This window comes from Varanus komodoensis, unplaced genomic scaffold (assembly GCF_004798865.1).
Source record: "Varanus komodoensis strain SLA01 unplaced genomic scaffold, ASM479886v1 scaffold14_1, whole genome shotgun sequence".
Lineage (NCBI taxonomy): Eukaryota > Metazoa > Chordata > Lepidosauria > Squamata > Varanidae > Varanus > Varanus komodoensis.
In genome coordinates, this window is record NW_025335438.1 from 16,095,429 (window position 1) to 16,107,431 (window position 12,003).

A 12,003-nucleotide genomic window follows, 5' to 3' on the forward strand; every position below is an offset into this window, starting at 1 on the left:
TTATCTGTTCTGTATGTGATGACCTCAGAATCTTATTGTAATCTCTGCATTCTGTCATCAATTGCCCTGTACATGTGTACCTATAAATGCCCTGTAATGGTATTGAAGCTTTGCAGCACAGTTCACCTCTGCCTGCCCGGTAATGCATGCATTATCGTGAGTGTGCCGCGGGAACCTTGGGGGTAAAACAATAAAGCCTCAGATGGTCTGGACGCTTGGTCTTTCCCTCTTCTCAAATTGAGATTCCGGGATTCTGACAAGCTCATAAGTAGAACATCCTTAAGGCATAAGGAACCCAAACTTAGTAAGTTTAATTTGTGAATTGTGCCCAAAAGTATAACGACATTCTGTGCAATTGAATACATGGCTGTTGTAAGGAACAAAAGGATCAGCATTTCCCACCTCCCACTACTTCTTGGGGGAATCTGCAGCCCCAAAACTTTCTGGCCCCAACCACCAGGACCCAAACACACTGGATTTGGCACACTCCATCAAAGTACTGGGGGAAAACAGAACTTTATTGAACAGAAACACAATAGGAGTGGGGGGTTTGAAGAGGCGAACACTCAGCAACGCAGATGTTCACACACAAAAGGGAGAGGGGAAGAAAGGGAAATTGGATAGCAGCATACAGAATACAAAGTTCAGAACCTAAACACCATTCCTAAGCCCTTTGGCCATCTCAGACCTAAAACAGTAAAGCTGGCTGACTTACCACTAACACCAGATAGAATACTTAGCAGAGCTTCCTGGCGATTAGCATATCCAGGCACAGACGGACAGAGCCTTCGGCAGAAACTGGTTTCTCTGTAAAAAGGGAACATCTGCCAGCCTGATTGCTCTCCTTTTACCCCCCCCCCCCCCGCCTCAAGCAATCAGAACCCTTGGTGCCATGGGGTGACATCTCCTGATCATTCCAGGTGGGACCCATTGACTTGGTGACCCCCAGCTCTCCAGTGCCCTTCCTTCAGGAATGTGAATTGCCCTGTTCTTGGATGATTTGCAACCTTTGGATGTTTTTGCTATTCCTTTCTCTGCTCTGCCTCCGCGGAAATGGCCTTGAAGCCGCCACCTGGGCTCTGCAGACCCTAGTCCGGTTTTAACTCTTTCTTACCCGTTCAGGACATCGTGCCCTCTCCACTACAGCTGCCTCCTTGCACTTGTTAGGAAACATACAGTAGCATTCTGTTCCATCTGTCTTCAAGAGCAGTTCCATGAAAAATGCATTACAGTAATCAAAATGGAAAAGTACAGAAATTTAGATGTGAACAGCAAAATCTGGCCAAAGACAGGTGTCTTTTCCCCATTTAAGAGAGGAGAAATCCTTCTGAAGTAGCTAAAACTAATGGTGGTCCTAGGAGCAACTCTGACTATCTCAGGGTTGTCCCAGGTCCTTTTCTCTTCATGGAAACCCCATTGATTATAGGTAGACTAGGTTAGCCTTTTCCTTTGGATGATTTGTATTTAGCATTCCCACCAGCCCCAACCGCTATATCCAACAGCAAAAAAGTCCCCTGTGGCTCTATCATTGCAATGTTTATTATGGTGGAGTAATGCTAACTCATTTGTACTGTGGCTTTCCACCAACCACAAACTATTATTTATTCACTCATATGCTCATAGGCTATAGTTTCCATCCATCCATTGTACAGCAAGGACATGTCAGCATTATAAAGACAGAAGAGTATAGCACGTGGTCACAATGCAGTTCACTATAAAAAGAAATGGAAATTAGGACCCTATCAGAGAATTCAGAGACAGGAAAAGTATGTCAGGAAATGGGTGGAGAGACATTCTTGAATTAACAACCAAAGGAACTGTATTTTTCCTGTTGCTAAAATGCAAGTTGGACCTTATTACCACTGAGTGGGGGAGGGGGAGTTGGACCTGATGGCCTCCTGGCCCCTTCCAGAGCTAATATACTATCATTCTAAAATCAAGCAAGGAGATAACAACCATTGCCCTCCCTCTCTGTTTCATAATTGATAGTGTGTCCTAATCTCATGTTTACATATGGATGATTCTATCATCTCAGTAATGCAACCACCATAAAAAGCACAGTATAAAACTCATACTTAACTATAAACTAAATAGAAAGATGTTTAACTGTTTTTAAGCAGTTAAAAATCAGAAATAAGTACCGAAACAGTTTAACCCTCAGTCCCACAAGAGATCTCTGGAAAAGGGCAGTTTTTGCCTAGCTCTGAAACAGAAGGAGAGGCTTACCTCTAAAATAAAAGGAGAGGAGAACCAAACCAAGGTTTGCTTGTGCTGATACCTTGTCCAACCAACAAAAAAGTCCAGCTTCTGACTTGTTTGAGGACTTCTAGTGCTTTGCAGGTCAGTCCTAGCACTTAAATTCAGGAGCTAGTGCAAGTACTAAACTTACATCTCTTTCTGGCAAACTGCTGCATATCTGGACTTTATTAGGGGCTATAATTAATGCAGCAGTGGGCAGCCTGGGGCCCTCTAAATGTTTTGGGCTAAATCTCCCATGATCTGTAGCCAATATAATCAATGATAAGAAAGGATGGAAGTTGTTGCCCAAAACACTTGGAGGGCCACAAGTTGCCCACCCCTGTGTAATGAGTGCAGCAGTTCTTCAGAAAAATGCATGATATTCTTTTGTGAAACTTATAGCCCTGTGGTTACACTGGTGCAGGCAGGAGGAAAGAGATAAGAGCAAGACTATGTGGGCACATGGATGAGTTAATTTCATATCTTATTCTAATGATCAAACTAGAGCTAATGTAATCCTGGAAGCTTTCTCTTTTTAAGGAAGCAACAATAGGCATGTCAATGGAAAGGTTTAGGGCTGTAATATGAATAAAAAAGAAAAAAAAACCTGGAACAGTTGGCTGAGACCATGGCCAGGGCAATGTGTGGACCAATGACGAAGAGGCAGGTGACACAAGCAGGAGCAGTGCATGGTGGGATCGATTTTCAGCTGTGGGAGCTGATGGGATACCAGCCACCGTTAGAAGGCAAGGAGAGTTGTGGAAACCACATGGCTGTCTAAACTGAAGACCCAAGATAAGAAACTACACCATGTGGCAACCACATAGCATGGTTTAGTGTTACATGTGACTGCAACAATCTTGATCTCTTCTATGTGACAGGTTCACCTTTCATATGAGTTCCTTAGTGTTCTCTTGGATAAACACAGATTTGTTCCTTCAGATGTTTGTCATAGGACTTGTTCTCTGTATTGCTAAACATTTTAGTTGCACTTCCCAGAATAACTTCCAGTTTCTCTATATCCTTAATGTGTAGCACAAATGGACTGCCTGATACATTATCTGTCCTCTCTAGCCATATTAACTAGTGAAAGTGGCTTTGGAGCGAGGGTGTTGGGGTGTTTTATAGTGTGATTTCTCCTTTAGTGTAAGGTTGGCTGTCTTACCTGCTTGAATATTTGGAAAGTACTTGTTTTGCAGATATATTTCTATGATGCACCCGCTTTTGGCTTGTGGCCCAGTGTGGTCTAGTTTATGCACTGCTGAGTATGTTCCAGTTTTGGAACACAGGCTTGAATTAGATGGTCTTTTTGATTCTGCAATGAACTAAATCTGTTGTGATAACATTTTCTGCTACTGACGGAAGAATTATTGTCCATGCAAGGCACTTCAACAGAACACTGTGCACAAATCAGGCACATATTATTTCCTTTTAAAAATGGTTGAACCCTGTTTTTAAAGGACTGCTTTAGACTTCCTGATTCCTCTGTCACCAAGCACAGCACAAGCTGTGAATCACATGTTGTGATAAGCAAAGCAGTCAGTATTTTAATTGGAAAGTTTAGCAACTATGGAAAATGCCCCCTTTTCACAATAAGTTTCTAAATCTAAATAATTAACTGCTGGAATTGTATTTCTAAAAATTTCAGAATTATTAAATCTAAAAGTACTTTGAAAACTCCTCCAACTGCTCCATGCAATGAGACTTAACATCCCATATTAAGCATCCCGAACTGTGGGCAGTCTGTGGGCCATTTTTCTCCCCCCTTGGGTGGTCCACAATGGGAAGGAAAAAACAAACTACCCAGATTTGAGACAGCCCTAGGAGCAACTCTGATCATCTCAAGGCTTTCCCAGGACCTTCACCTGACAGATCACATCACAGAAATTCCACTGATCACAAACAGGCCAGATTAGCCTTCCCCAGCACAGAGCCTTTTGGATGCTTTGCACTTTGAGTTCCCACCATCTCCAACTAGTATATCTAACAGTAAAAAATGCTGGGAATTGTCTTTCAGAACATCTGGTAAGTGCCTGTTTGTGTTTGTGGAAGGCTGGGTTAGACCATGACCATTCCCTACCACCATCTCTCTGGTTGCATTCGCACATATGCCCCTAAACCAGGGGTCAGCAACCTGCGGTGCCGAAGCCGCACATGGCTCTTTCATCACTCTGCTATGGCTCCCTATCGCTCAAAATATGCGTCACAACTGCCAATGTACTACACCCGCCGGCACATGATTTATTGAGCTTTTGGACCCCCGGTAAGCCAACCATGGATTAATCCAAGAAAATAAAAGTTTCAGAAGAAAACAGAACATTTACTTGTACATGGGCAGATTCATTTGCTTTCACTGCTGATGAGACTGGTTTACCAGTATGCTTAATATGTGGGTGAGAAATTGGCAAACAACAAAAAGTCAAATGTTGCAAGACATTTACAGAATAAACACAAAGCCTTTGCTGAAAAATATCCGGATGGAGAGGAGAGGAAAAAAGCCATTTCGGAACTGATGCAGAAGGTTGATCTGAGCAAAAATCATAATTTAAGTTCGGGTTTTTATTTCATAAATATGAGGAGGATTAAAATAGAAATTGAGTATTTTATTTGAAAATAACTTTAAACCCAGAATTTTTTTTTTTTTTTTTTTGGAGTTCAAAATGTTTTTCTTGCATGAAGAAATAAAAAATTGTTTTATCTGTAGCAGTTCATTATTTCATAAATGCAACACACTATAGTTTTTTTATACATAGCATAAAGGTAAAAAACGATATATGCAGTGTTCTCTTCATTTTAGATGTCAAAAGGGTTTTGTGGCTCCCGATGTTTTCTTTTTTGTGGGAAACGGGTCCAAATGGCTCTTTGAGTGTTTAAGGTTGCCAATCCCTGCCCTAAACCATGACCCATGGTTTCCTAGCTAGTTTCTGGGACCAGAAAATCAATTCCAGGTACAGTGCTTCTTCCTACATTGCCTGTTTCTCTCTCATTGGTCCACAACGCCCCTGGACAAATCCTTGGCCAGCTGGTTGTTTGTTTGTTTTGGTGCTCAGCCAAAGCAACCACTTATTCATTAGAGTAGCAGTGTTATCTTAGAGCAGCACTCCCTGTGCTGCCATCCTCAATGCCAACATATAAGATTACCCACCCACACCACTTCTCCACCACTTCCTTGCTGCAGATATGTCCACTTCCCCTGTGTGCAGGATTCACACATGCTGAAGGGCATCCTCCCCTCTGTAGTCTGGCATTAGTGTGGGCAGGCTGTGCCCTCCCCACCCCCTCCCGTGCCATACTCTCAGCCAACTTCATGTGGTGCCCCATAGCTTCACCCTCTGAAGCACTTCTCCCCACATCCCTCTATGCCATCACATGAGCAGGCAGCTAACCCTGGCATCCCCTCCCCAGTGCCAGGCCACTCTGTGAGAAGCCTTGGTTGGGTGCTCCCCCTCACGGCCTCTCTATCCATCCCCACAGCCAGCCCTCCCCACAAGAACCATACCCCTGTTTCAAAATCTGTCTTTAACTGTCACTAAAACAAAGGCAAAGCAGCTTGCAAGTGATGCTTCTCCACTGTCAGCAACATTCCAAAACTGCAGACATTTCTGTAGCTGTTGCAGAGTGCCACTTCCTCTCCAAATTTAGTTTAAAAAATTCAAGGTGATAGCAGTGTATTGCCCATTCCTGTCTTTCCGTTCCTATAGCACTTTTAATCAGTTAGCAAAATTAAGTTAATTGGGACAAATTTCAACAAGTTTTATGTCATCTTTTTGTTCTGTTATGTGGGCAAATTCTGGTGGTCCTCAAGCCATTTTCAACCCCTGTGAGTGTCACAAACAGGAGGTGAAGTATTTATAATACAAATATGAGTATGAGTAATAATACTACAAATCTGGAGATGTCAGGGACTGACAAAAGGTTGAAAGTTAACTTGTTTTACCATTGATCTTTCTGGTGCTCCATAGCAGCTCTAGATGCCATTTTGTTTGCGTTTTGGGAGGTGGCGCATGGAGAAACTACAGGGTTCACACATGAACCCCAGGGTACATGTTGTCTGCTCCTGTGTCATGGAAATTCTTTTTGATTTATCCTAAAGGCTGGTTCTCAGCCTTTGTAGGTATTGCACCTAAAAAAGGAAAAACATACACCACATCCCAATAATATGCCATGCAAAGCTTCTACACCCATGTTCCACTTTCTCACCTACCCTCTGTTGGTAGACTGTCTCCAAGGGAGGTCTTACATTATAAACAGAGTCATGCATAAGGAGGCGATCTTTTGAATATTCTGGCCTCAAAGCATTTCATACTTTATGGGTAAGAGCTAGCCACTTGGATTATAAGAAGAAACAAACTGGAATCCAGTCAATTGATACAGGACTATCTAATTTAATCAAAAAGGACACACTAGATATCAACCTGTCCATTCATTTTTATGAAGAGTACAGTTTCCAACCACTTTTCAAGGGCAGCTCCATATGCAGCATGCTACGATAATGTCTACTTTCCCAACTGTGTTGGATTACGATATGCTGATTGAGGGATGCTAGAACTTAAAAACCAACACATTTGGAGGCTCCCACTCTGAGGAAGTCTGCTGTAATTGAAGCAAGACATGATTAAGGCATGGATCACAGATCTACCTTCTGCATAAAATAATGAAATAACTGGTCCATCAGCCAGTGCTGAGCAAAGGTGCTGTTGGCCACAGCATCCACCTGGGGGCAATCTATACTAAATATTTTTATTGCAATTGAAATGTGTGTCTCACTGGCAAGTCATATGGCACTCATGTCAACTTCTCACCTATTTTCTGTCACAATCCCCTGGATTTCTTCAGACCGTTCATCTCACAACTTTTCTAAATGATGTGGTTCCCCTCCCCGCATATATATTATCAGTGTGTGTAAAACTTGCAATACTTATAGGCAGTGCTTTTTTTCTAAAAAGAAAAAGAAAAAAAAGAGCCAGAACTCACATCTTGGGGTCACATTTTTACACAATGGTCACTGCCGGCAGTAAGCACTCAGCACGCAACCACACGACCGATCCCAAGCCGAGCAGCGCCCTCACAATCAACGCAGACAATCGGCGCCGACACACAAGCAGCCTGCAGGCACTATGTTAATGATTTTTGCTGCCGACCTGCTACGCCCAACAGGGCGATTCACAATCACTTGGAAAAATCCATCAAAAAATGGTGCTGGAACGCTGTTCCGGTGTGTTCTATGACAAAAAACCCCCTGCTTATAGGGGAGCAGGAGGAGTGGTCTCAGTGGTCTGGGATAGTAAAGAAAGTGTCATACCTGGGCTTTGGCAAAAGAGCACCAGAAGGAGATCCTTTAGTCGCTCTTCCATCTTCCCCCACCCCAATTCTCTTTGTCTGATTTGAAAATGCAGTGCTGCCTCCCTCTTCCCTCTCCTGTCCCTTGGGAAAAAAAAAGTTTGTAATGTTTTTTCAAGTCTTCCCAATTGTCTCCTTTTTCCTGTTCCTCAAGAAGCAACTAACTGAATATGCAAGGCTATGTAGAGGTTAATCACATTATCTTCTTAATCACAAGCAAATCACACTGACTTACAATTACTTTGGGGCAAAGTCAGCACAGGGCAGGGGCTGTAATGGGTGGCAGGGAATGGGGACACTGATATTTCCACTGACACACTCTGTAGGAAACAGGGTGAAGACAGCACCACACTCCTTCCCTCACCAGTTACCTCCTCTTCCATGATTTTCTGTGAGGAGCACAGAAGGAATTGCCTCTTACCCTATCCCTTTTAAAGTCTCCTCTCTTTTGCATTTGCACCTTGTTAATAGATTGAATATCTATCCCTGCATACCTTCCCTTTCCACTTCCCCCTACTTCTCCCACAGTTGCAGTTGTAGGTGACACAAGCTCAGTTTTTCCACTATGCTGTATTAACATTAACTAACAAGTGCCTCAGCTACTATGCTTCCTCCATTGAAAAGGGTCGGAGAACAGATCTCCTTCTGGACCTTTAGGAGCAATGCCCCATACAGAAACACCTTCAACTTGCAAACCTGATCCTTCAGTGGGAATGTAATATACCCCCAATCTGGGATTTGCTTCTTTTTTGACCAGTAGAACTCCTGTCATGTCTGGATTAAGCCTTAACTTGCTGACCAACATCCAATCCATCAATCTCTTCAGTACTTGGTTCAAGACTTCCACAGCTTCCTTGACATTATTTAAAAAAGATAATAGTATTGCATATCATCTGCATAGTGATGGAACCACACCTCCAAAGTCTGGATGATCTCTCCATTGGCTTTATGTAATGTTAACAGGGCTGGGAGGGAATGGGAAGAGAAAACAGAGCCTTGAAGAGGCCAAGGGTGATGAGAACAAGCAATAGTTCCTCAGCACTATTATCTGGGAACACAGCTCAGATAGCTAGGATTCAAAGCAATGCAAAGCAGTGCATCAAGAATGATACCATGGTTTATGGAATCAATTTGAATGCTGCTGAGATAGATATCGGCCTAGGTCATCTCATACCATGGTGATCAAAGCAGTTTCTGTCATAAAACTGGCCCTGAACCCAGAGAGGAACTGAGTCAGTCAGTTTCATCCAGGAATACATTTAAAAGGAAAAAAAAAATCTAAATCTGAACAGTCATGTAATGATAAGTTCCAGAAGGTAGAGTAAGTCTTTCTCAGCATTTTTCTTCACAGTTCGCATTTGTTTCTTATGGTGTACTTGCACGCAGAGGAAACACAACAGTATTGTATAACACTCCTATTTATTTATTCATTACACTTATATACCACCCCATAGGCCAAAGGACTTTCTGGGCAGTTTACAAATTTAAAATGAAAGAAATTATTAATAGTAGTTGCTGTGGGCTATAGCAGGGTAGAGATCAGGATTGGGATTGAGCTGGGCAGACAGCAGCAGTTTGAAATCTTGTTCAAAACAGTTAGCCCCAGAGGCAACTATTAGCCCTTCTAAAAAATTAAAACCAAAACCCAATCCCTCTGCAAAACATGCCATGTTAAACTACACTATAGCCCCCTCTGCTGGAAATTCTAATGCTTTTTGTTTGTATGGCAGCTTCTTTAGGAGACTGGCTTCTCAAATGACATTTTTCATTCATATTAGATACAGCCCGGTGATCGACTAAAGCCCCAAATGGATTTTTCAGCTTAGGTGGAGAGAAATGGTGGTGTTCCTCCATCCTGCTCGTTAGTCTGCCTTTTAATAAAGAAATGACTAGAGGAATCAGGAGGAGGACATGTGAGAATATCCTTCAGTAGACAGAAAAAGAACATAAATAAAGTTGCTTGTGTTTAGTTAGGTGCCTTGTAAAGGTTTACAGTATTGCAAATATTAATGCTACCAAAGTGCAAATCAATAAAATGCTTCATGTGTTTGGAGATCTTTATCTATAATCAGCATGTACTGCCAGATTAGCCAATGTCAGTCTTTGCACATACATCAAACAGAGGGGAGTAAGACTGTGATGGTAATCATAGATTTCAGTCAGTGCACATTGCCGTTCAATGTGTCAAGGGAGACTACCCAAGTGTATGCATATATGCAGAGTTCCGTCAGCACAGTCCGGAATCCTTGAAAAGCAGACTATCCAATTATGCAGAGAACTGTGCATGGGTAGAAGTTTTGCAATTGTTACATACCCCTGCAGACAACTGACCAAAAAAGTGTCAATTCTTTCCTCCTGCAACAACTGTACATAGGTTGAATAGTGCCATTCCCCTACACGGATGTGTCATCTCTACATTTGCTTCTTGTTACTATTGTGCTCTATAACCTTATTACAATATTTCATCTTCCTTGCACACATTTATACTATAGACTAATATCTCTTTCCTTTTCCACAGGGAGAATCCTGTAGTCCCATAGACAGCATCTGAGGATCCATAGGATGTTTTGTATTCTTAAATTCAGTTCCCCAGCCAGCAACACAGTATACCACTTTGCTTTATCCCATTAAAAGTTGGGAACTGATGTCCCAGCATATCACATTTAATCCACAAACTAGTATTGAAGTATAAGCTGCATGTCAGTATTAGGAGGTGCTTATCACTGTTTGTTGCTTCAAATATTTTCCCCATCTTGCTCTCAAAATCATGTCAAATGCCAGCTTAAAGTCAGTAAAGACTGTATAGAAAGACCCTCCAAATGTTATTACATGTTTTTCAACAAGATGTTGGAGGACACAAATCCTATCAGTTTGTATGATCTGTCAATACTTTTTTGCTCACTATACTCCAACAATTTTGACATATGGCTCATTATAGCAATTGGTGGAATGTGATTTTCAAAGAATCTTGTAACCATAATTCTATTATGCACACAGAACTATTTTTTTTTCATTTCAAAGCATTGCTAGCCTTCCTATTTGCAGAATTCCCCTGCATCAGTGATAACTAATTGCTATAACTTCCAGTCAAAAGGGAATTAATAGAAGACAGAATTAACAATCTTGAAGCTAACACAAACAAATTACATGACTCACTTTGGAGCTACAGCTTGTGTTGTGTTCTTTGATGCCATCTTTTGAGATGATGTCATCTGCTATCCCTTCAGACTTCCAGGTTCCCTCAGCTTAGCTGCAGTCCTCCAGGAGGTGGGAGAAAATAGGTTTTCCAGCTATGATCTAGACTATAGACACAAGGCAGGTAACAGAGAAAAGGGACTGAAATGGAGGCAGAGGAAATCATATGCTATAACCTCACTTCCTTAAGCTTTGTTACAGTCTGTGGAGACTAGGGGGTTGTGCCAAAGTTTTATGGAAAAGGTGTGTGGTGTGGAGGGATTTGAAAGAGAGGTTGCATCACACAGACATTCAGGAAAGCAGTTCTACTCCTAAAGGGCAACAAGAGATAAAAGTCATAGCAGAGCATCTGGTATGGACCTTGTTTGAATGATAGATTTTACAGCAAAAATGTGTCAGGATATAAGAGAAGAGAGATAGGGATTCAAGGCTGCAGTAGGTATATCAGCAGGTAAGTATTTATTCAAGGCATCCAGATGAATTCCAGATTGTTTCAAATATTTGCAGAGCTTGCCTTTTTGTAACTATTTCTAAAGGGATAATTAGACTTTCATGACTTACACATTTATTACAGCATAAGCTTTGGTATGTTACAATCCACTACTTCAAATTCATGAGTTCTGAGTGTGCATATATGCTACTCATGATAACAGTTAAATGAGAGCAGCAATTTAACCTCCCCTGGGGAGGTTATTTACTCTTCCACAGGTGCAAGTTAATATATTTCCTAAACACACATCTTTTGACACACCTTGGACATGTCAAAATGAATGGTCAGGCACTTCAAAAGGCCTGGAAGATCATTGCCTATGAAAAGGGGACTTCAGATCCCTGCTTTGCAGTAAGACTCCACGAATATTTTTGAGGAATCCATGTATTTCCAGTGTCCCCTTCATTTTGCAACTGTTCTGTTCCCAAAATCTCCTATTGATAGCAATTACCCTACCCCTCCCACTCCCTTGGACATTCACACTTATTTTGCATGGTATCACCTCAGGAACAGTGAAAAAATGGAAGGGGCACCAGGGAGATACAAACTCATCCCTGCAAAAAAATTCTGATAGTCCTGCTACTAAGGGTGCTTTCTTGATCCTGTAATTTTTTACATCTAGTTTCTAGAGTGGCTTTGGATGGGCCTATAATTTCTTTATGGCAGGGACATAGATTATGTTTTGTTGGTAACCCTTGGCAGGACTGCTCAGGGATAGGTAAATTGAGATAGTGAAGACG

At 41.8% G+C, this 12,003-nt stretch overlaps 1 protein-coding gene across 3 annotated transcripts in view; it reads right to left on the bottom strand.

The window, feature by feature from the left end:
• Positions 1–512: 512 nt before the first annotated feature.
• The window catches only part of UBXN2B (UBX domain protein 2B), a 46,375-nt gene continuing 34,884 nt past the window's right edge, over positions 513–12,003 (bottom strand). Inside the window, exon 10 of one of the 3 annotated variants that reach the window (XM_044424380.1) lies at positions 513–807. Coding sequence is in view for 1 of the 3 variants with exons in the window: in XM_044424378.1 (XP_044280313.1) it covers positions 10,820–10,880 (61 nt within the window). In the remaining 2 variants the exon portion in view is untranslated. Of the gene's footprint in view, positions 808–10,437; positions 10,881–12,003 lie in introns of those variants that run through there. The other 2 variants (XM_044424378.1, XM_044424379.1) reach the window with 2 other exon arrangements.